General features: G+C 45.9%; 1 protein-coding gene across 10 annotated transcripts in view; it reads right to left on the bottom strand.

Annotated features, from left to right (window-relative positions):
- CABP1 (calcium binding protein 1) overlaps nt 1-20,771 on the bottom strand; it is a 74,275-nt gene that overhangs the window by 12,648 nt on the left and 40,856 nt on the right. For 2 of the 10 annotated variants that reach the window (XM_081892479.1, XM_081892480.1), the window contains exon 2: nt 5,927-6,045. The exons of 5 other annotated variants lie outside the window; for them this stretch is intronic. In XM_081892479.1, coding sequence (XP_081748605.1) covers nt 5,927-5,971 — 45 coding nt within the window. In that variant the 5' untranslated portion in view covers nt 5,972-6,045. Of the gene's footprint in view, nt 1-4,722; nt 5,100-5,926; nt 6,184-20,771 lie in introns of those variants that run through there. 3 more of the 10 variants (XM_081892478.1, XM_081892475.1, XM_081892481.1) reach the window with 2 other exon arrangements.

Raw genomic sequence — 20,771 nt, 5'->3', positions numbered from 1 at the left:
GCTTTCAGTGGGCAGAGAGGCCAGCCTAGCCCTCGGCTAACCTTTGGCCCATCAAGGTGTTTTGGACCACAACTCCCATCAGCCCCAGCCAGCATGGCCAGGCCGGGGCTGATGGGAGTTATGATCCAAAATACCTTGGAGGGCACATGGTTGGCGAAGGCTAGTCCAGACTTAAGGGGAAGACAGACGTAACCATCTGAACAGAGGCTCTTTTCCTGCCACAGGAACCTGGTGTCACCATTTGCAGCGCAAGCAGAAACTGTGGACTGACTCTTTGAGCTTCCCTTGTGCTTTTAAGGAATATCTAAATGTTTTAAGTATCACATTTCCCCCCCCCCACCTTCACCACCCCACCTCCACCCACCCCTAAATAACACTCTAAAACTATTGAAAACTGTAAAGCTGTTGAAAATGTACCACAGGGATTTGTGCAAGGGGAAATATGCTGGTGACATTTGGATACTAGCCAGTAGGTGCTCAGCACCTACCCCTGTCTCCTCCCCTGCAAGGACTTGCTAAGAAGTTGCAGAACCTTTCTCCCCTCCCCAGAGAGGTATATGTGTGTACAGGACAGCAAATATGTGTATAAACCATTTCCACCTTGCTTAGTAAGTTACGTCTGTCTCCCCCACCCCTACCCCTCATCTTTCAATACATACCACTTCACACATACACACCCCTTCTGTTTGTTACAGCTCTGAGCAGCCAGGGACTAGAATTCACTTCCAGTGGCCATCAAAGGTCGTCGCACCCCCACCCCCCACTTTGGAAATGACATCAAAAGCCCTCTGTGCACTGCGGACGTCCTTCCAGCAACAGACTAGAAAGGGGGCAGAGAAGAAGAAAGGGTTTCTCTGATCTCGTCTGCTGCCTGGACCAAAACAATTGGAGGTGAAATCATGCCTAGCCTGCAAGGCACAGGCATAGCTCTTTGTGAGTTCAAGAGGAGGCTGATGACAGAAGTGTCTCTTGGGGCTCCTGCTGAACATGAATTGGGCGGCCCGTACATCCTGGCAAGACACTTGCAGCAGCTGCATATTAGTAACCACAGTGCTTCCCATGTGTATTAATATAAGTTTGCTTACAATACCCAGGGCAGCCTGGTATTCCCAAGGTGACACCGCTGGAATGTCGGAACTGCATAGAGAACTGAGTTCCCTGAGAACGTCGGTGGGCATTTTTTAAAAAGGGAAAGATTTCCAAAGTTGCTAGTCTCTATGAAGCCTGAGAAAGAGCAGGATGCTGGAGAGGCCTCAGGCCCAAATTTGGCATTGCAGGGGCAGGTGCCACCCACCTGCGTCTCTCCAATCTGTGTCTACCCTCAGTGACACCTAGGAAAAGATATTGTGTGGAACACCAGCATCACAGCTGGATTTCCCTACTCCATTTCAACAGCTGTCTGTATGCAGGAGACATAAGGACAGACTTAAGTGGTCTGTTCAGAAGAGCCAATGAATGAATTGGTGTTCTAGTGGGGCCACAATCCCACCTCTATCTCCATGCATTCAATATACACTATTTGGTCATTTGATCAGGAGTTGGGTCTGGTCATATGGGAACAGGCACAAAATGGGCAATGGCCACAGAAGTAAGTGTCCTGCAACTCAGGTTTTTTAAAAAGTAAGTTTCTAGTCCTTAAAGTTACCTACATGTTATTTGCGCATTTCAGGTTGTTCTATCCTTGTTTTTAATGTTCATTTTTAAAAAAATGCTTTGTGTTTCATTTTTGAAAATAGTGAAATAAATAAATTAATAATAATAATAATGTAAAGGAAGATAGCAGAAGGGCAGTGCCTGTTGAAATTCCAGAAGTGACTGTCTGTGCATTTATGTGATCAGGATTTCAAAGAGCAGGGCTTCAATGCCGAGCGTATTTCTTTTTAGCAAAATATCAAGTATTACTGAATCAGTAGCAAAGGGCACAGTGGGCCTTTGGTCATTCACTCAAACCTAATGCAGGCCTGTTCGGCTCCCTCACCATCAGAAATCCCGCTCAGCCTCCGTCACCCTCCTCTGTTCCACATTACGTGGGGTGCTGTCTTGTTTTGCTTTCACAAGAGGCACCTCCCAGCAGCATTCTGGGGGCCCGGAGTGGAATCTGGTCTTGAGAGTTCCTGGCCCCACTGGAGAAGCAACGGCTGCCTTATATAGCAATGCATCGGCCTGGGCTCTGGCAGAAACGTTTCATCCTGACATTCTCATGCAGCTATAAAAAGCTAGCCGTCTTCCCTTCACAGGGACCTTTGGATCGTACGCAGTAAACTTTAACAACCCCATCGTTGTTTTCATGGGAGACAGAGAAAGGGAGCTTGTTTCTTCATGGTGCTGCTGGCAGCTTTGGGCAATCCCCTTCCAAAAATTAAAAAAAGGCAGTGCTGCAAAGCATTGCACCCTCCTTTTGGCAGGGCTGAGAACACGGACACAGATGCTCACAGATTTGCATGCACGGCTGTGTTTAGAGGCCACGTGTGTTTGTTGCACGACACACATATCCAGCTTGATGGGAGCTGGCATTTTTCTTTTTTTAAACAAAAACACACAGCCCTGAGTCAATCTGCCAAGGTATGATGCTATTGGCATCACGGCGCAGGAATAGCATCAAGGCCAGAATCCACAACAACAACACATATGTGACAGAAAGCAAAGTACACGGCTCGGTATAGAAGTGTCCTCATGAAGACCACACAGCAGAAGGGATGTCCCTCTGTTTGCTACATGGGACAGAGAACAACGTTTTCCAGAGAGGGAAGCATGGATGGCATTGTGCTCCATGCCGAACAGACAGGTGTGTGTGTGTTTATATGTTGAAACCCAAAACAGGCTCTCGAAACAATGCAAAAGTTATTTCATCATAGGCATTGGTGGGATAAACTTGAGTGTCAGTTGACCCTACCATTAGGCAGAGGGCTGGCCCTACCATTAAGAGAGCACTTCCTCCTTTCATTGGCTTGAAACTTCTGGAAAGAGAATTTCATCAGCCCTGACCTTAGAATCTTATGTCAGAGGTTCGGAAAACTATTAGTAAGATGTATCTGGCCAGTAGGATGTCAGCAGTTTACATCTGACCTGCCCCACAAATAATTAATGGGTTAAATACATTTGGTTAGTACCAGGGGTGCCTTTTGGAGATACTAAAGGAAGCACAAGACAGCACACGGCATGTCAAAACAAAGGCTCTGTTCATTGGAACATGGGGTAGTTTGCTTCTTTTTTTGTTAACTAGGAAGACATGCCTGCCCTGAACAAAAACATTTCAACCATTAGTAAAAATTGGCTCCATCAACCAGTCAGTCAACTAAAACTTTACTTTGATTAATCTATCAATTAAGCCTTGTGAGTCTGTTCAATATCCATTTGCTAGGACTCTCAGCAAGCAAATTTAGGAAGCATTTTACCCAGAAGTTTATTTTGAAGTTTGCAATGGTGGAGAATCAGCTCCATTGCCAGCTCAACAGTCACGCATGTTACCGCTACACTGCTACTGCTGCTGCTGCTGTGTCCACAAACTATTCTGAGCACTTCAACATAAAGCAGTCCACTGGCTGAATGCCAGCACTCACACAAACCACCAGGGAGAGGGAGGGATCTGAAACACAGACATTTACATACCAGGAGCACATATGTGGGGGAAACTTAAACACATGCCAGGGCAGACATGTGTTCATAGAGGAGAAGGCCATCCCACAGAGATAGGTGTGGGGCATAGATGTGAGATGTGTGGCTACGTCACTGTGCATAACTGGATCAATGTGCGCACAGATACATGCAGAGGAGCACAGACGTTCATCCCAAGCACCATCTGCACAACCCCACAAACTCACACCCTTTTGAACCTGCGCAAATATCTGCATCTGCTTACAGGGTGGGCTCACTTCACTTATTCCTTCTGTTTCAATAATCCCTTGCTCCACTTGTCATTAAGAACACAGGAAGCTGCTTTATACAGAGATCAGTATTGTCCTCACTGGGTGGCAGCAATGGCTCTCTAGGGTTTTTAGGCAGGGAACCTTTCCTGGCCCTACCTAGAGATGCTGCCAGCGATTGAACCTGGGACTTTCTGCATGCAAAGTGGGTGCTCTGCCATAGAGCTACGGCCCTTCTCTGTATCACCAGCACCATCCAATTACTAACAGATGGCTACTGTTCCTGCACTGCCACTGATGCAACAACAAGTTGGAAGTGCCTGGTTGTGTTATTAGGCAAATGTGTGCACACCTTTCAGGTTGAACTCCACTCACAGTTCAGTCGCGGGGTGTGTGTGTTAATTATTTCCACGAATATACCTTTTTGACAGAGCATAGAAATGGAAGGGGAAGCAGGGAATCAGTAAATGCTATGTGGGTGCTCTGATGTATTGCTAGTTTTATTTATAAAGCCTATCTGTAGCATTCTCTGCCAAAAGTTACTTGAAGTGATTACAGCAGAAAATCACAGGAAGATTCAATAAGAATGTATGGGGGGGGGGGGGGAAGAACCTTGAGCACAACTGATCACGCAGCTAAAATCCAAACACTTCGCTATAGACGAAAACACCCACTGAAACCCTCAGCCGAGTTATAAACACAGAACTTAACAGCAGAATCAACAGCCAGTTAAGATTAACTACTCAAAAATGTGTTTTTAAAAAAGCATCAGCAGTGTGCTGAAATCAACGTTGTGGCTTTTCACCAACAAATAATTCCAAAGGGTACAAGCTATCCCAGAAAAGGCCCAGCAACTTACCCTCATGGATGGAGGAGAAAGGACAAGGCCTCAGAGAAAAGGGGATGTGAAGCAGCACATAGAAAAATGTGCACCCTAAACGATGCAAAATCCAGTCCATTTCATGCTTTAAAGGTCATTGTTGTTTACCATGGAACTGATTCTTCCAGGGTAAATGAGGACTGGCACATAACTGCCGGAAGGGCTGACCTACATTAATGCAGAAGGTGGGGCTGAAGAAACAGCGGCTCGACCCACCCCCCAACAGAAAATTGGGGAAGGGCAGAGGGGGATTTGGGAAGGAAGTCACATCTTCCCCTGTCCCAGAGTGCAGTAGCTGCTAGCAATACACTAAAATCTTTGTTTCAACAGGGATGACAGATCACTGACCCTCATGGAAGCGCGGGGGACAACCTAGCCAGGATATGCGCTTGTGGCTCAAACAGCCTGATTGCGATAACACAAAATGCACCGCAAACTAGACACCATTTAGTTGTGTCCCTAATATGCGGTAATGGATTTGTGCTCTGCACATCTATGCACAAAGCCACAAGTGCACCTACACCCATAGAAAGATGCTTCAGTTGGTAGCTTTGTACAAAACATGTGTGCTAGTATGTTTAGGTACAGAAACGTGAACACACTTGTAATCAACCAACAAGGGGTACAACCAGTGCTTTTTTCTAAAAAAATGTTCAGGGATACTCTCATTTTCCTACTAATATTGAAATACTGTTCCTCAATGAGGCCAAACTTAGATTCACAAAACGTTTAGGGGTATGCGTCCCCCCAGAAAAAAGGCACTGGGCACAACAATCCCGAGAGGATCTCCTGCACAATTCTCAAGGCAATTAATGGCACCTATACCAAGAGGAGCATCTCCTGATCATTTATATGCAGCTTGTGCTGGAGTGCTTCCTAGTGCCTCATGCCCCATGTTTTGCAAACATGTGCCCACAACTGCACATACCTCTGTGTCGACACACAACTGCACATGGACGGGATCATGCTTTCATGCACACAAACACCCACAAGTGACTGTTCTCAGCCTCTGCGCTGCCCGACCGATGACCAAGTTTAGGTGGGGAGTTTGGGAGACACATCTCCACCTGCTTCCCACCAACCCTCCCTACCTGTTTAAGAGACACCAAGTGGTCAACCTGTCCCAAAGATGCTGGGATGGCGACCCAAGCAGCGCACATCTAAGCAGTGGGGGGAAACGTACCTTTTTTGAGAGGTTTCTCAGTGGAGACTTCACACAGTTGCCCATAATATGCTGAAGCTGCCTTTCCGGGAGACAGGCTTAGAAAGGGAAGCGGGCAATTGGTTCCATGAAAGGCAGTCCTTAGGAGCAAAGGGAGAGAGGCGGCAGCAGTCAAATCTAGAGCTCCACTGGGCACAAGTGGCAGGGCGCCTCTCTTCTGAGAGCTCTCTTCTTCTTCCCTTCCTTCACTCATTCATCTCCTTCCTTCCTTCCTTCCTTCCTTCCTTCCTTCCTTCCTTCCTTCCTTCCTTCCTTCCTTCCATCCCTCCCTCCCTCTCTATCTTTCTTTCTGCTTGTTAACTTTCTGCTCACTTCTTTGAAGAGATGAAGCAGGAAGGGAAGGGAAAGGAAAGGAGGGGAGCAGCAGCAGAGAGGGAAGGAGGGAGGAACGGAAAGAAAGAGGAAGAGAAGGAGGGAGTGGGTGGATGGATATAATCTACATCAGATTAAAGTTCTGATCCCTCCCACCACTCAGGATAGGAAGAGGAGGAGGAGGAGGAGGAGGAATCTGGTTTGACTCATTGGAGGGAGGATGAAGAACAAAGAAGCCCCCACAAGAAGTCAGTTTCTACCTTTGCCCTCAGTGCTCAGAGACTGCCACAGTGCTCCGTTCTATCCCCTCAAACACTGAGCATTTCGATGCCCAGAGAAGACAGCTGGGAGGAGCGCAATCCACTTAGAGGCGCTAAGAAGGGCCTGAGCAAATTGAGTGCAAGAAAACAAATGAACAGAACACATCCACCACCAGTGCAGGGCTTCTTGAGAGGTTTGGCAAAAATTCTCTCCTTGATCAGGGCCTGCATCACACAGATATGGACAGGTGCGGAATGACCCTACCCCTCCAACATTTGGGGGATTCATTCCCCACCACCCACCACCTCTCTCTCTCTCTCTCTCTCTCTCTCTCTCTCTCTCTCTCTCTCACACACACACACTGTAAGGGGGGGGGACACAAAACCAACATTTCACACTAGGCTTTGAACAGTTTCACCAGCAGGTTAATCAACTTAATTTTTTTGTTGATTAATTGGTAGTGGCTGAGGGTGACGTAAGCTAAGGGTTTGCATTTGGGGGCTCTTTGGGTTTTGGTGAAAGGGAATAGAATATGCCAGTATGAAGGATGCCCTTCCCCTCCAGTAATACACGGCAGCTTTTGCTTATACAACATCATCTTTTATCTCACAAATCCTCTAGTAGTTGAAAACAGAGCCTATATGGGTGTTTAAATGTGCAAATTGATGTGAATTTAATCAGTTCATGAATCTGCTGAAAAGCTGAGGATTACTCAACAAAATTAGACTTTCTATCTTTGGGGATTCTTTCTGTATCACAGAAACCTACAAAGCTGCCTTATACCAAGTAAGAACACTGAGGTCCATTTTCTCTACACTGACTGGCAGCAGCTATCCAGGGTTTCAGACAGGTGTCTTTCCCAGTCCTATCTGGAGACACCAGGGACTGAACCAGGGACCTTCTGCACACAGAACAGATGCTCTACCACTGAGCTATGGCTCTTCCCCTTGCTTTCTCCCAGCTCTATACTTGAAATTGAGAGCCATCTGTAATTGACCCTAGAACCCAAAGCCATGCATACACCATGAAGCCAGAACTAAGTGGCTGAATATATATGGGACTGCCAAAAAAGTTTGAGTCCAAGTTCCTAGAGCCTGAGAACCTTGTATAAGAACATGAGAAGAGCCTGCCAGATCAGGCTAATGGCCCATCTAATCCAGCATCGTTTTCTCACAGTGGCAAACTAAACACCTCAATAGGAAGCCTATAAGCAGGACCTGCGCTCACCAGCACTCTCCCCTCCTGTGGCTTCGGAGGCATTTAGTGGCTCTCACAGTAGAGGTAGAACACTAGCCCCCATGGCTAGTAGCTATCAAGATGAATTTGTCTAACCCTCTTTTAAAGCCATCCAAGTTTGTGGCCATCACTGCCTCCTCTTTAAGCAAATTCCACAACTGAAATATGCACCGTCTCAAGAAGTCCTTCCTCTTGCCTCTCCTACATCTCCCAACATTTGTAACTGGAGCTGCAGGCCACGTGCTCTACAATGGAGCCACATCCACCCACAGCATCTGCCAGCCTGAGATGGCGTTTCCTTTTCTACTTCACATAAGTGGTTTCCTATCTTATCACAGCACCGACGAGAAAATGGGCCTGGGAGAAGAGAGAAGGGCAAAAGAGAAAGAGGGAGAGATAGCAGACCCTCAGACCTCTGGGGCACATGAGTTCCTGAAGGCAGATCTGGAATGGTCAGTGCCACCATGGCATTGCTGGTGCGAGTGCTTCCTCTGAACTGGTGCCCATAAGGATGAGAGAAATGGATGGTGGCTGACGGAAGCAAATGCTCAGATCCTGACTTGTAGAAATGTGTGCACAGAACATGAGGAGGAGCAGCAGCAAGGCCTCTAGCCGTATGAGTCATTTTAAGCAGTAGCTGAGAATCTGAACTAATTACAAAGGGGTTTGCTCCGGGTCTCAGTTTGGCTACCTTCTCAGGTCTGGAGATCATGTAGCAGAAGAAACCTCTGTGTGTATCTTGTAACAGGCTTGCAGAAGCCAAATTCAGCCGCCGCCGCCACCACACACTCTCTTCCGTAACAGTGTGCCTTTGGTTATTTTATTTCAGTTTTTCTACCCTATTTTCCCAAAGAGACTCATGGCAGCTAAGAGACACTCATAATAATAAACCAAGCAAAACAAACATAACCCCTTAAAAATGTTTTTAAGCTCCACCTAGGCTTTTTGGGACGCAGGTGGCGCTGTGGGTTAAAGCCTCAGTGCCTAGGACTTGCCGATCGAAAGGTCGGCGGTTCGAATCCCTGCGGCGGGGTGCGCTCCCGCTGCTCGGTCCCAGCGCCTGCCAACCTAGCAGTTCGAAAGCACCTCCGGGTGCAAGTAGATAAATAGGGACCGCTTACCAGCGGGAAGGTAAACGGCGTTCCCGTGTGCGGCTCTGGCTCGCCAGAGCAGCGATGTCACGCTGGCCACGTGACCCGGAAGTGTCTCCGGACAGCGCTGGCCCCTGGCCTCTTAAGTGAGATGGGCGCACAACCCCAGAGTCTGGCAAGACTGGCCCGTACGGGCAGGGGTACCTTTACCTTTACCTTTAGGCTTTAATTTTCTTTTTCACTCATCATATTATACATAATAAAAACATAGATGTTTTAAAACAAAATCAGAAGCTTTACAGAAGATAGCAATTGCTCCCTTTTAATTTATTTACAGAAATCAGAAGCTTTACAGAAGAAAGCAATTGCTTCCTTTTCATTTCTTTGCCAAAAAAGAGAGAGAGAGAATATGAGGACAAGATATGCACTGAGATGTCAACACATTGCAGCTCCAAGGCTCCTATTTAAGTTAACATTATCCAACCTGTTTAACAAATTGCAGCAGCACGAAAATAACACTGAACTGAACCAGAAAAAAATGACACAATTAACTGAAAGTTTCTCAATGGCAATGGGACCTGACAGACCTCACCTGGGAAAGCATCCCATAGGGTAGGAGCTGCAGCAGAAAAAGCTCTGCCCATAGTTGACACCACTCTTGCCTGCTGAGGGATTTGAAGCCAGGCCTCAGATGTCAATCAGAGGGTGCAAGGAAAAGGCAGCTCCCAAGGTACCCAGATCTCTAGCCTTCTGCAAATTATGTAGAAGTGGAGTGATAAAATCAAATTTCCAAGCCATGAGGCCAGTTGCATCTGTTGTGGCCGGCAGACACTCACCGAGACACTCAGGCTTCCCATAAACATAGGAAACTGCCTATGTCTACCTCAGGACTGTCTGATCTGACTGGCTTCCCGGAGTTCATGCAGGCAGGTATTTCCCAGCCCTGCTAACTGGAGTAACTGGGAATAAAACCTGGACCCTTCTGCACGCATAACATGTGCTCTGCCAATGAGCCACATAGCCACCAGTGATTTCTCGTAGATTCAGTGCATCTTGGTAAGGTTGTGAATAAGCAATCAGAGAGGGAGGCAGTGCAGTCCAGGAGGACAAGAAGGCTTGGGAGATCTATTAAGGACCAGTGCCTCTGAGGATGCCTCTCTGCTAGTTTATTCTGGGACTTCAGTGCGTCAGCCTGTAGTGGCCAGTGCCCTGGTAGAGCAGAAGGCATGGAGTCCAACAGTAGATGGAGCCAAAGCCAATGGCAGACAGAGGCAGAGTCAATGATTGGTGGAACCAGCTAAAGCCACATACACACCATATACTTAAAGCACTATGATACCACTTTAGATAGGCATGGCTCCCCCCAAATAATTATGGGAGCTGTAATTCAGGGTGATGAGGGTTCTATGGAGACAATGACAATAAAGATTATTGTATTGTATTGTATTGTATTGTATTGTATCGTATCGTATCGTATCGTATCAGGACATTTGCTACTATGGAATCCATATTTCATGGCTCACTAGAGGAAATTGCTGTCCTACTTTGGGTTTTAATGCTCCCGTTGTTTTGTGTTTCCTCGCTCTGCTGATTTAGTGCGACCCAGCCGCTGCTACTTGGGCTGGGTCACTCCGTTCTTTCCAATCTTGTCTGAGCTCTGCCTGGAGAATGTGACTCATTGGCCACCATTCCTTGCCTTCCGAGGCTGTCTGATCGGTCCACCTCCCTTATCAAAGAATCTGAACATCTGTACTCCCTACGTCATGCCTCTGACAAAGTGGGCTCTGGTCCACAAAAAGCTGATGCCGTAATAAACTTGCTAGTCTTTAAAACAAGCCTTTTGGGGAAGGGTCCCAGCTCGGTAGAAGAACATCTTGTTTGCATGCAAAAGGTCTCAGGCTCCATCTCTCTGTCCTCTGCATCTCCAAGTAGGGTTGTGAAAGGGTGTTTGCTTGAAACCCTGGAGAGCTGATGCCAGTCAGTGTAGAACAGGGCTGAGGAACCTTTTTCAGCCCAAGGGCCACATTCACTCCTAGGCAACCTCCCAGGGGGCCACATGCCAGTGGGGGGGGTCAGAGGCAAAAGTGGGTGGAGTAACTGATGCAAATTTTACCTTTGTACAGTAAGCTAGTTCTCTCTCTCTCTCTCTCTCTCTCTCTCTCTCTCTCTCTCACACACACACACACAGAGCACCTCCCTTTCCTCCATCCAGGCAGACAAAAAACCCCCATTTATATGCTTTTACACATGTTCTAGTGGTTTTATACTGTATTTTTATTCTATGTTTATACTTTTTGTGTTGTGCTTTTTAAATATTAAGTGGTTTGTAAATGTTTCTAAATAAATAAATAGAATTCAAGGAAACATTCCATCAGATGACTTAGTAGGCTAGCAAGCCCTGTGCCGCATCTGACCTCAAGAAGAAGGCTCATTGATCAGTGGTATGTCGTCTGCTTTGGTAGGGCTGGGAATGCCCCCTGCTAATCACTGTAGGCAATCCTGAGCTAGATGGACTAAAGGTCTGACTCAGTTTAAGGCAGATTCCTATAGCACAGCACCTGTTTTACATGAAGGCCTCAGGTTCAGTGCCCATCGGCTCTAGGTCGGGCTAGGAGACACCCAGCCTGAAATCCTTGATCGCTGCTGCTAGTCGTTGTAGGCAATTTGAACTGGATGGAGTAAGCCTTCAACATTGTGCAAGGTTTACATTCCTATGACCCACTTCCTTGGGGAGCTGTTTGTGCAGACCTTATCTGTTTCTGCAGACTTAAGAAGAGCCTTCTAGATCCAGCCGATGATCCATCTAGTTCAGGTATCCTGTTCTCTCACTGGCCAAGCAGATAAGCTAAAGGGAACTCTGCAAGCAGGACCTGGACACAAGAGTCCCCTCCTCTCCTGTGGTTTTTAGCGACTGATATTCAGAAACATTACTGCCTCCAACTGTGGAGGCAGAGCATAGCCATTGGGGCTAGTAGCCACTGATAGCCTTGTCCACCATGAATTTGTCTAATCCTCTTTTAAGGCTACCTACGTTGGTGGCCATCATTACCTCCTGTGTGAGCGAGTTCCATAGTTCAACTGTGGGCTGACCTCTGCACCATAGCGGGTGTGGAAATATCTCCAAGTCTGAGAAAGGCAGAATAGCTCCCTCCTCAGGTCAGGGGAACCAAGGGGGAAGCACTGAGGATTATCCTCTGAATACAGCAGCCTTGTTTCATTGCCGCATGAATCTTCCGCAAAGGGGCCAAATCTGAGAGTCATGACAGAGTTTTTCTTCTTCTCAATGTTAGGTCAATGGCATAGAAAAGATCCCCCACACTGCTGCTGCTGGGCAGTGCAATCTGACCCCAAAGGCAGATTGAAGCACATTTGATTCTTTGCAGAACACTGGAGCACTTTCTGCAAGGGTCTGGCGTCAGCAGCCAATAGCACTTCCAGTCCATCTGGAGCAGCTGTTGATGTTATGACCAACAGGCCGGCTTCACATCACGCTGTGCATTGTGTGTGTGTGTGTTTTTAAAAGGTCCCTGGCTTCAAAGAGATTTTGGGGAGACATAAAGCAGTCTGCTCAAACCACACTGGAATTCCTCATTTGCAAAGGAATTAATTATTTACACACACACGGACACACACACATCCCCTTTTCCCAGAGACGTCAAGCGCTCTCGGCATCTGGCATTTTTATGAAGTTCTGTGATCCTGATGAGGGATGTCGGAAATGTAGCAAGCAAAGTCATCTTCATAGGCATGGCTTCTACCATTTAACCATCTTTGCCAATTATTGAAGCCACATCCTGGTTTAGATAGCAATTAAAACTTTTCTATTCTGCCAGGCCTGGGCAAGCAATTATGAATACTAAGTTCAGTTCATAAGTTTATTGTTCTAGAGACAAAGGCCATGACAAACTTGTATTAAGCAATACTTAATAAAATAATAAATAAATAATATTTATAAATAATAATAAATAATAAATAATTCAGAACATACAGGCAAAATATAAAAAAATACTTTGCTAAGATTCTGAGCATTAAAACACAGTTTCCCTTGTGCATCTCTGACAGCTCCAATACAGTGGTACCTCTGTACTTAATTCGTTCCGGAGGTCCATTCTTAACCTGAAACTGTACTTAATCTGAAGCACCACTTTAGCTAATGGGGCCTCCTGCTGCTGCCGCACCGCTGGAGCACGATTTCTGTTTTTATCCTGAAGCAAAGTTCTTAACCTGAAGCACTATTTCTGGGTTAGCGGAGTGTAACCTGCAGCCTATGTAACCTGAAGCGTATGTAACCCGAGGTACCACTGTATATTATATCTAACTAACTATACTCTTCCATCAGGAATATCAGAAGCTTTCTTCATACATCATCCTCGTGGCCAACAATTAACGCAAGAGCAGACAGTGCTCCTTTAAAGTATATTTTAAAAATTGCTACTTTGCCTATTGAGAGTTTTCCTGTGCTGTATGAACTTGGGTGATAACCAGCTCTGGAAAGCAGCTTGTCAAGGTGTTTTAGAAATGAGCTCTGCTTTGACATTGAATAAGTGTCAATTAAGGAATTGGCTTTTCTGGACAGAATCCTGGAGGGACCTACAACTAAACTGGAAACACCAGATTTCCCCCTTGGTATCCACTTTTGAGAAGAGAGCATTTTAGAGCTTGTTATATGACCAAACTCTGACCAGTTTCCTTAAGAACTGCATTTATTGCACAGCGTTTCCAAGTGATGACCACTGCATTCTTGGAAGGCTGCTACAGCAAGGTCCCATAAGCAGGCAGCCTTTGTATTTGTGGTCAACCGCAGGTGGAAGACTTCACTCATTATCTGTTAGCCTTAAATAGAGACCCCAGAGATTGCTTTCTGAAACCTTTGCGCACACAAGCAAGCAGGCACAGCCCGGAAGAAATGGTTCAATTTCTTTTGAGTGGCAACAATAGCTTTGTAACACACAAGAGTGGCCCTCTATGCATTGGCTGCAAAAAAACAAAACAAAAATGCAGGCAAAACAAAACTACCATGGCAAAAGGAGTTAGATGAAAAAAAATACGTTGATGTGGTGATTCAGAGATTTAATTTGACATCAAGCTGGATTTGAGTTTGTTGGTATCTCTGGTAACTTCTCTCTCTTACACCATGGATGTTGGCAAATTGCATTTTAAAAAGGCAAAATAGTACGTGGTACCTCGGGTTACATACGCTTCAGGTTACATACGCCGCTATCCCAAGGTACCACTGTATTCTGTACAGTTTCCAAAACTTTACTGGAGTTCAAATCAGAGCCCCAGACTGCAAAACCTTAGAGCATTTGAATAAGCTCTTTCCTATCAAATATCTTTAGGGGAGGTTCAATCAGCTGCCCTCCTTTATTGTAAAAGAATTTAATCAATGCCCCATGGTTTTCTGTGCTTTAACTTTCACTGCTTCCATATGACACTTCCAAGAAAAGCTTTCACTAAAGTGTATACCCAGGTATCTAAATGAGTAAGTTTGTTCAATAGCTCGCTGATCTAAAACATCATTTATACCTAGGACTGTCTTTGCCAAAAATCATAATCTTGGTCTTAAGAGTAATTTATAGATAGGCTCTCCTGTTTACAGAATGTGCTAAACACTCCTCAAGAGATTTTTGAGGTCCAATCAAGAAAGAGAGAGGAGCACTAATTCATCTGCATACATCAATAAGGAGACCTTTCTGTTCCTAATTACTGGAGAGGTGGAGCTTGCATTGGCTAAATATTACACCAAATCATTGCTATAAAAGTTAAAAAGAGTGGGAGCCAGAATGCAACCTTGCTTCACTCCTTATGACATTTTAAAAGGATCAGTCATACTATCATTTAAACCTCTTTTTTGTTTTGCTGTAGAGTTTGTGGGTGAATAGCAGAGTTCTGCGGTCAATGTTAGCAATTCGAAATTTCTCCCTGTCTGTTTCAATTAGTAGTTGAATGCTGCAGAAAACTCAATAAAGGCTACATAAGGATAATTCTTAATGTTCTTAGTATATTTCCTTATGGTTAAGAGTAAAACATCGATCATTGATGCTGTGCCCTCCTCTGAATCCCACTTGTTCTTCACGAACAATGTTGTTATTTTGCAACTAGTCTGATAATTTTGAAGGAGATACCATGCCTATAGCTTTGAGGAGGTGTCTAACCAGCTAGTTGGCTGATAGTTTTCTGGATTCTTCCTATCTCCTTTCTTATAAATCAGAAAAATAATACTCAATTTCCTCCCAGAGGGCATTTGGCCCGTGTTGTTTATGGTGGTAAAGAAACCAGCCAGGATAGACTTTCATGATTCCATGTATTCTTTATAGAGCTCAGGTGGAAGAATATCTTCTCCAGGAGCATTATTTGAAAATGGCCTTTATCTCATTACAGGAGACTGGTTGCCAATCAGGTAGGTCTGAGAAATCCTTAAAAACTGCTGGTACATATGTTTGCCTAGATTTTGTTGTTGTTGCTTAGTTGTGTCCAACTCTTCGTGACTCCATGGACCAGAGCACACCAGGTACTCCTGTCTTCCAGCTTAGTCAAACTCATGTTTGTAGCTTCCAGAACACTGTCCAACCATCTCGTTCTCTGTCGTCTCCTTCTCCTTATGCCCTCAATCTTTCCCAACATCAGGGTCTTTTCCAGGGAGTCTTCTCTTCTTATGAGGTGGTCAAATATTGGCCACCAAATATGTTGGAGAAACATTTAACACAATCAAAGGCAGGAATTGACACTTCTTGTGATGATCTCAATTCATTTAAACTCTGGGCCACCAGTTCCCAGAATTTGTCTTCCTTATTTTCCATTACTGCTAGTCCCAGTTCCTGCCACTGGGTTTTCGTATATTCAGCTTCCTTTCTTTTGATCTACGTTTGATCACATTTTCTGTGGAAGCCTCTGATGAATTCTTATGCGAATCCCTAATTGCTTTAGCCAGAACTTTCTTAGCCGTTTTGCATTGACCATCAAACCAGTCAAGAAGTGTTGTCTCTGTGTTGTTATTAATTGTATAAGCTATCAAATAGGGCCTGGGTTCTGTGACAATTTGCTGGAAGACATCAACAAGATTTGGAGATTTGCTCACAAAAAATTGGCTCAAGTTTGTCATGTCCTGTATTTCTCAACACCCTCTTGAGGGTTTGGTAGTTAGTATGTTTTCTGTTAAAGGACATAGGATCACTGATATTGGAAAGTAGTTGCTTTCTGTTTGTTCTAGCACTTCAAAAGTGTTCACAAAAGTGAATAAAAAGGTAAAGGTAAAGGACCCCTGGAGGGTTAAGTCCAGTCAAAGGCAACTATGGGGTTGCGGTGCTCATCTCGCTTTCAGGCCGAGGGAGCCGGCGTTTGTCCACAGACAGATTTCCAGGTCATGTGGCCAGCAGGACTACACTGCTTCTGGTGCACGGAGGACCATGACAAGTGCCAAAGTGCACGGAAACGCCATTTACCTTCCCACTGCAGTGGTACCTATTTATCTACTTGCATTGGCATGCTTTTGAACTGCTAAGTTGACAGGAGCTGGGACAGAGCAATGGGAGCTCACTCCATCACGGGGATTCGAACCGTCAACCTTCCAATTGGCAAGCCCAAGAGGCTCAGTGGTTTAGACCACAGCGCCACCCCCATCCCCTACAAAAGTGAATAATGAAGGAGAGACTATAATGTGACTGGAAGCACTTCCAGCATGCTTGTTCAAATAAGTATATTGACCCTTAGATATGTCTAGAGGACTCCCGTGAAGAACATATAAATTATGTTGGAATACAAATTGCAACAGTTTCAGGCTCTGTGCGTGCATCATCTTGTCCAAAGAACAATGTGAGGTTAGGAAAATATCTTCTAAGCGGAAAGGTACCAAGAGACTCTCTGCAGTTGCTCCAACTGAGGCATTAAAATCTCCACAAAAAAGTACAAATTTTTGGTTTGTACTTTTATGGAATTTATGGTTGATCTGCTCTAGTAGGGATATTCAACCTGACTAAACATTGGTGGTCAGTGACATACTATTAGTAGGAGGGAGGTAGATATTTATTTATACAGAAAAGAAATACTCCTAATTCAATTTTGATTTCTACTGACAAAAGATAGTTATTTTGAATTCCAAAATCTTCTATCAACACTTCCCCTCCTAAATCAAGTGATAAAAAGTAGTCAGGCCCCCACCTCCTTGGCCAATTTTAAATTAAAATTAAGAATATAGCCTTCCATAATAATTAATTGGTGTATGTTTTTAACTCTATGGTTTTATGTTTTTAGTGCTGTAAACAGATTTCATATACTATCTTATCATATATTTTATCATATCATATATTTTATAAACAAACAAACAAACAAATTTCTATAAAACAAAATCACCACAATAGCTGGCAATTCAGCTGTCCACAGGAAGTGCCCCCTTTGGACCTTGGTGCTGGGAATCAACAAATTTGTCAATTTTGGTGTCTCCAACGTGCTTATTTTTAAATCTTAGATTCAGTTCTCCACATATCCACATCAGCTTGAGATTTATTTATTTTTTAAGTTGCTCATGAAAATTCACCAGCATTTTAGTTTCAATTTCTCCTAATATACACATTTTCAAAGTAGCTTCCCGGGATATAATGCATTTTTTAACATAATTTACCCTAATATATGCAATTATATGCATACTTTATGCCAGTATATGCATTTTTGTGCACATCACTTGGCTGGAGAACTGCACTGTGAAATGTGGAAAAGTGAAGGTTTTAAAGGGTGGCTATGTTTCGATTTGTGTATTACGGTATTTCAGAAAGTACAAATTAGGATCAAGCAAATGGCTCATCTAGTCCAGAATCTTGTTCTTATGGTGGCCAACCAGATGCCCCTATTCAAAAGCCCCCTAGCAGGACTCATGGACAAGAGCATTCTCCCCTCCTGCAGATTCCAGCAAACTGGTATTCAGAACATTGCTGCCTAGGCCTCCAAAGCGGAGCCTGTGACAGACATTTCCCAGTGGATTGCACCCACCCCATCAGTCAGATTGGCCCATCTCCTGATACACCCCAAACCTGGGAACCAGCAGCTTCACTTTAGCTCCTGTGAGGGCCACTTCAGCTTGCTGTGCACGTCTCACATATCATAATGCCAGCATCTGGGTCCACCTCCACCAAGGCCCTTTGCTAATATTAAGCAATTATGCTCCACCACACCCACATCCTAACCTGTCATTAGCCTAATGCGACACTGCGGCTGGTGCTCAGGCACAATGACAGAGCATCTGTTTCCCCCACACACCTCCCCCCTGGTATTGCTCCACTGCAAAGAGAGAGAGAGAGAGAGAGAGAGAGAGAGAGAGAGAGAGAGAGAGAGAGAGCGCTGTGCCAGGACTGTCAGCTTGGCCAAGCGTCTCAGAAAGCCCATTATTGAGTCAACCACTGCAGCACTGATGAGATGCCTCGCTCTGTCTCCTGTTGCCTGCACTGTGAGCCTCTTCTTTTCTCCTTGGGACGCCCTCTTCTCCAGCTCAGGGACACTTCCTCCTGCTCCAATAGCACACTGTGTGAAGTCACCCCTCCAGCTTGGGGTGTTCTGCTTGATGTCTGTACATACTGCTGCAGAACTAACAGGACAAGCTGGGCTCCCTCCTCTCCTCAGATGAGGAGAGGTACACTATCGGGCTGTGATGTATTTTGATGGTAAGAGTAGCAGGACTTATGTGTGCTTCAAGGAGTTCTTTTCTGCAGAGCTTTTATAGAAAAGAAGAAACCACCCATTTTGCTCACTAAGAGTCATCTGCATGATCAGGAGCACAGCATCTGCTCTGCATACAGAAGACCCCAGGTTCAATCCTCATGTAAGGTTGGAGACACGCCCTATCTGAAGGGCTGCTGGTCACTATAGTACAAATGTTAGGAACCTGTAGCCATCCCGATGTTGCTAGACTACAGATCCCCTCATCCCTGATCATCTCTGATGGATGGGTCCATAATTAACACCATGTTCATCCACCAGTCTAGACTAGGGGTTCAAAGGTGAGGGTGTGGCTTGCTATTGTCCATATAACCACCAACTCCTTTGCCAGAAAACTTCTTGATCTTGGACTTAGAGCAGCGGTTCTCAACCTGTGGGTCCCCAGATGTTGTTGGACTACAACTCCCAACATCCCTGAGCTTTGGCCTTGCTAGCTAGGGGTGATGGGAGTTGTAGTTCAACAACATTTGGGGACCCACAGGTTTAGAAAGGCTGACTTAGAGGGTCTTAGAGAGACTGCTTGGGTATGCTCCTGGTCTATTGATTGCCCTGTCGCCCACCAGCATCCCTGATTGGGCTGTCCAAGGTAGTCTCTGGGGTATTGTTGGTTTTCAGGATGATTGTCCCGAGTGACCTCAATATCCATGTGGAGGAAATCAGAGTTACAGTGGTTCCAATCCTAACTCCAGGACCAAATCAAGAGAGTAGCATTAGGTGAGTGCGTCTCAGCCCCTGGGTAGTTACGTTAATGGGGTGCCACATACTAATACTAATACTAATTTATTATTTATACCCCGCCCATCTGGCTGAGTTTCCCCAGCCACTCTGGGCGGCTCCCAATCAGTGTTAAAAACAGTACAGCATTACATATTAAAAACTTCCCTGAACAGGGCTGCCTTAAGATGTTTTCTGAATGTCAGGTAATTCTTTATCTCTTTGACATCTGATGGGAGGGTGTTCCACAGGGCGGGCGCCACTACCGAGAAGGCCCTCTGTCTGGTTCCCTGTAGCCTCACTTCTCGCCATGACGGAACCGCCAGAAGGCCCTCGGCACTGGATCTCAGTGTCCGGGCTGAACGATGGGGGTGGAGACGCTCCTTCAGGTATACAGGACCGAGGCCGTTTAGGGCTTTAAAGGTCAGCACCAACACTTTGAATCGTGCTCGGAAACGTACTGGGAGCCAGTGCAGATCTCTCAGAACCGGTGTTATGTGGTCCCGGCGGCCACTCCCAGTCACCAGTCTAGCTGCCGCATTCTGGATTAATTGCAGTTTCCGGGTCACCTTCAAAGGTAGCCCCACGTAGAGCGCGTTGCAGTAGTCCAAGCGTGAGATAACTAGAGCATGCACCACTCTGGCGAGACAGTCCGCGGGGAGGTAGGGTCTTAGCCTGCGTACCAGGTGGAGCTGGTAGACAGCTGCCCTGGACACAGAGTTAACCTGCGCCTCCATGGACAGCTGTGAGTCCAAAATGACTCCCAGGCTGCGCACCTGGTCCTTCAGGGGCACAGTTACCCCATTCAGGACCAGGGAATCCTCCACACCTGCCCGCCTCCTGTCCCCCAAAAACAGTACTTCTGTCTTGTCAGGATTCAACCTCAATCTGTTAGCCGCCATCCAACCTCCAACCGCCTCCAGGCACTCACACAGGACCTTCACCGCCTTCACTGGTTCTGATTTAAAGGAGAGGTAGAGCTGGGTGTCATCTGCATACTGATGAACACCCAGTCCAAACCCCCTGATGATCTCTCCCAGCGGCTTCATATAGATATTAAAAAGCATGGGGGAGAGGACAGAACCCTGAGGCACCCCACAAGTGAGAGCCCAGGGGTCTGAACACTCACCCCCCACCACCACTTTCTGGACACGGCCCAGGAGGAAGGAGCGGAACCACTGTATGACAGTGCCCCCAGCTCCCAGCCCCTCTAGACGGTCCAGAAGGATGTTATGGTCGATGGTGTCAAAGGCCGCTGAGAGATCCAGCAGAACTAGGAAACAGCTCTCACCTTTGTCCCTAGCCCGCCGGAGATCTTCAACCAGCGCGACCAAGGCAGTTTCAGTCCCATGGTGAGGCCTGAATCCCGATTGGAAGGGATCCAAATGGTCCGTTTCCTCCAGGCGTGCTTGGAGTTGTTCAGCAACCACCCGCTCAATCACCTTGCCCAAGAATGGCAGATTTGAGACTGGGCGATAGTTGGCCAA

Source organism: Podarcis melisellensis (assembly GCF_964234715.1).
Source record: "Podarcis melisellensis genome assembly, chromosome: 16".
Classification (NCBI taxonomy): domain Eukaryota; kingdom Metazoa; phylum Chordata; class Lepidosauria; order Squamata; family Lacertidae; genus Podarcis; species Podarcis melisellensis.
Note: the sequence above shows the minus strand (reverse complement) of the source record. Positions and strands in the feature narration are given on the sequence as shown.